Source organism: Aplysia californica, unplaced genomic scaffold (assembly GCF_000002075.1).
Source record: "Aplysia californica isolate F4 #8 unplaced genomic scaffold, AplCal3.0 scaffold00810, whole genome shotgun sequence".
NCBI classification, from domain to species: domain Eukaryota; kingdom Metazoa; phylum Mollusca; class Gastropoda; order Aplysiida; family Aplysiidae; genus Aplysia; species Aplysia californica.
The window spans coordinates 194,805-197,587 of record NW_004798080.1 but is presented as its reverse complement, the minus strand read 5'-3'; the positions used below and the strand labels follow the sequence as shown (position 1 = coordinate 197,587).

General features: G+C 45.1%; 1 protein-coding gene across 2 annotated transcripts in view; it reads right to left on the bottom strand.

Annotated features, from left to right (window-relative positions):
- LOC106013338 overlaps positions 1–2,379 on the bottom strand; it is a gene marked incomplete at its 5' end in the record, with an annotated part of 14,937 nt that extends 12,558 nt beyond the window's left edge. For both annotated transcript variants that reach the window (XM_013088790.2, XM_035972712.1), the window contains 4 exon segments: positions 234–382; positions 1,130–1,264; positions 1,619–1,816; positions 2,282–2,379. In XM_013088790.2, coding sequence (XP_012944244.1) covers positions 234–382; positions 1,130–1,264; positions 1,619–1,816; positions 2,282–2,379 — 580 coding nt within the window.
- Between the last annotated feature and the right edge of the window lie 404 nt (positions 2,380–2,783).

Here is a 2,783-nt window from a genome sequence, read left to right as displayed (position 1 = left end):
AAAGAAGTGGCAGGCCAATTCGTTTATTTTAGCATAGAAAATCATAATAACTAGAGGAAATTATTTAAAAACAGAATCAATAGAAAATGCATGTGAAGGTGTGGTTGTATACTGGTATTCCACGAATGGCTCTGTTTCACAACTGTACGAGTTACCAACAGTCGTGTAGAAAAGAGTGAAGGAGCAAATCGTAGCCATAACCCCAAAGAGAGAAAGTGCGAGGAGAGACTTACCATCGGCTACAGTCGGCGACAGCTGGGCGATCTCCTCAGGGCTCATGCTGGCACACTTCTCTTGGAACAATTCCAGCTGCTCCAATAGAGTCGCAAAACTGGGTCTGTTGTCTGCGTTGAAACTCCAGCACTGGCGCATGAGAGAGTACCTGCAGATACAAACAACAGTAACAGAATCCAGCTTTTGAATGCTTAAAATGTGGAACTTTTCTCTGCCAGAATTGGTCTCATTGGCCACAGCAGAAGCTGCAAGTCATCTTGACTTTTAATTCTGCAGTTTCGTTTGAGAAATATTCTCGGCTGAAGATGCAATTGGTCATAGTCAGAACACAGGCAAAACAGAAACAGAATAGTAGAACTGATAATGCAAAGTGAATAGAGGTTCAGACAATCTAACAAACAATGTTCCAGTCAATATCGAAGACTATGCTACGGACTTCGATGAGCAGGAAACACATTACAAGTAAGGTTAAAGTCTACTTGAGCCCTCTATTCTGAACTTACTTGACCTTCTACTTCCAGTGTCTCCACTTCTAGTGGGAGCACACGAGAGACGCCGCGATGTCAAGCAGGAAAGACGCTTTTAGTTTAGTTCAAGAATGGTCGGTTCAAATAGACTTTTGCCAAAGGCAGAGTACACATACTATAAGTAGTTTCAGAAACACGGAACAGCACTCTGATTGTTTCAATAGATTTAACAAATTCATTATAGTAGAATCTTACAGTATGCCCCTATATGATCGCTTCAGAGCAGGAAAACCTATATCAAGTCCATATCCGATTGAAAAGTCCAGGAACGTCCGGTCAAGAATTCCAGTATGAGTTATCGGCACAGCAGTCCCAATTATATTGAAAATCATTTTAGTGAAACATGAAAGAGGGGGTGCATAACTCACATTTCATCAGCACATTTCTCCGGCCTTTCCAGCTTCCCCCCGTCTCGTACAAAGTGCAGGACATCAATGTTGGTGCGGGCTGGATAGGGCTGCTGGCCCAGGGTGATCACTTCCCACATGAGCACACCGAACGCCCTGGATGGAGGGAGGAGGAGGAGGAGAAGGCACATGGTGAATCGACTAAACTTGTCCAAACAACTCTACATTGATGATATAATGTCTTAGCTTTTTGTTCTTCTCTCTCTCTCTCCCCCTCTCTCTCTCTCTCTCTCTCTCTCTCATTCTCTCTCTCATTCTCTTCTACCTCATCTCTTTCTCTCTTTTTCTTCTCTCTCTCTCTCTCTCTCTCTCTCTCTCTCTCTCTCTCTCTTCCCCTATTTCTCTCTCTGGCTCCACACATACATACACACACACACACACACGTACACACACAAGCACACAAATATTATACACATACGCGCACACACACAAATGCATACACACACATACCAGATATCAGACTGGGTAGTAAAGAAGCCATCCACCAAAGACTCCGGTGACATCCAGCGCACGGGCAGAAGTCCTTCCCCTTCCTTACGATAATAGTCGTGTTTGTAAATGTCCCGGGCCAGACCGAAGTCTCCGATCTTCACTGTCATGTCTGCCGGAGACTTGGTGGAGACCAAACAGTTTCTGGCCGCGAGATCTCTGAAAAAAAAAGAGAAACACAGAATCGAACGGGTGAGAGTGGTGTGATGTGGTGGTTGAAAGTTTGACTTGGAAATAGCTGTTAAGGCGTAGAATATCTCTCTCTCCCTCTCCCCCTCGCGATCTCTCTCTCTCTCTCTCCATCTCTCTCCATCTCTCTCTCCATCTCTCTTTCTCTCTCTCTCTGTCTCTCTATCTTTCTCTCTATCTTTCTCTCTCTCTGTTTCTTCGTCTCTCTGTCTCTGTCTCTCTCTCCCCCCTCTCTCTCTCCCCTCTCTATCTCTCTCTCCATCTCTCTCTTTTTGTCTCTCTCTCGCTCTCGCTCTCTCGCTCTCTCTCTCTCTCCATCTCTCTCTCTCTCTCCATCTCTCTCTCTCCATCTCTCTCTGTTTCTCTTTCTCCCACTCTCTGTGTTTCTCTGTCTCTCTCTCTCTGTCTCTGTCTCTGTCTCTCTTTTATTCTCACCTGTGAACAAAGTGCATGTCCTGTAAGTAGCAACAGCCTCTTGCCACATGCACACAGATCTTCACCAGGTCAGGTAGCAACAACCTCGCAGGAGTTGTCTGAAATAGAGGAAGTCAGTATGGCATGGTATGGCATGGTATGGCATGGCATGGTATGGCACGGCATTTCATGGTATACCGAACACACGCACACATCATGCACCCCTGTATGAGTTGAAGTCGTTATAATTTGTTGATGTTACTATAATACCAGTGATTTCCGCTGTTATTTTATTTTAATGTTTGTTTTTGTGTTGTGGTAGTTTTACAACCAGCCCCCACAGTGACGACAGCATGTTGTCAGGCACCAGCGAGGACCTTACAATCAACTGCAATGGACATAACTGGTTGCAAAACAACAGAACTCACTTACCACCCACATTCACCTGAAATAATCTCTCTCGCTCCCATGCACCCACCCCTCTCTCTCTCTTTTTCTCTCTCTCTCTTTCTCTCTCTCCCCC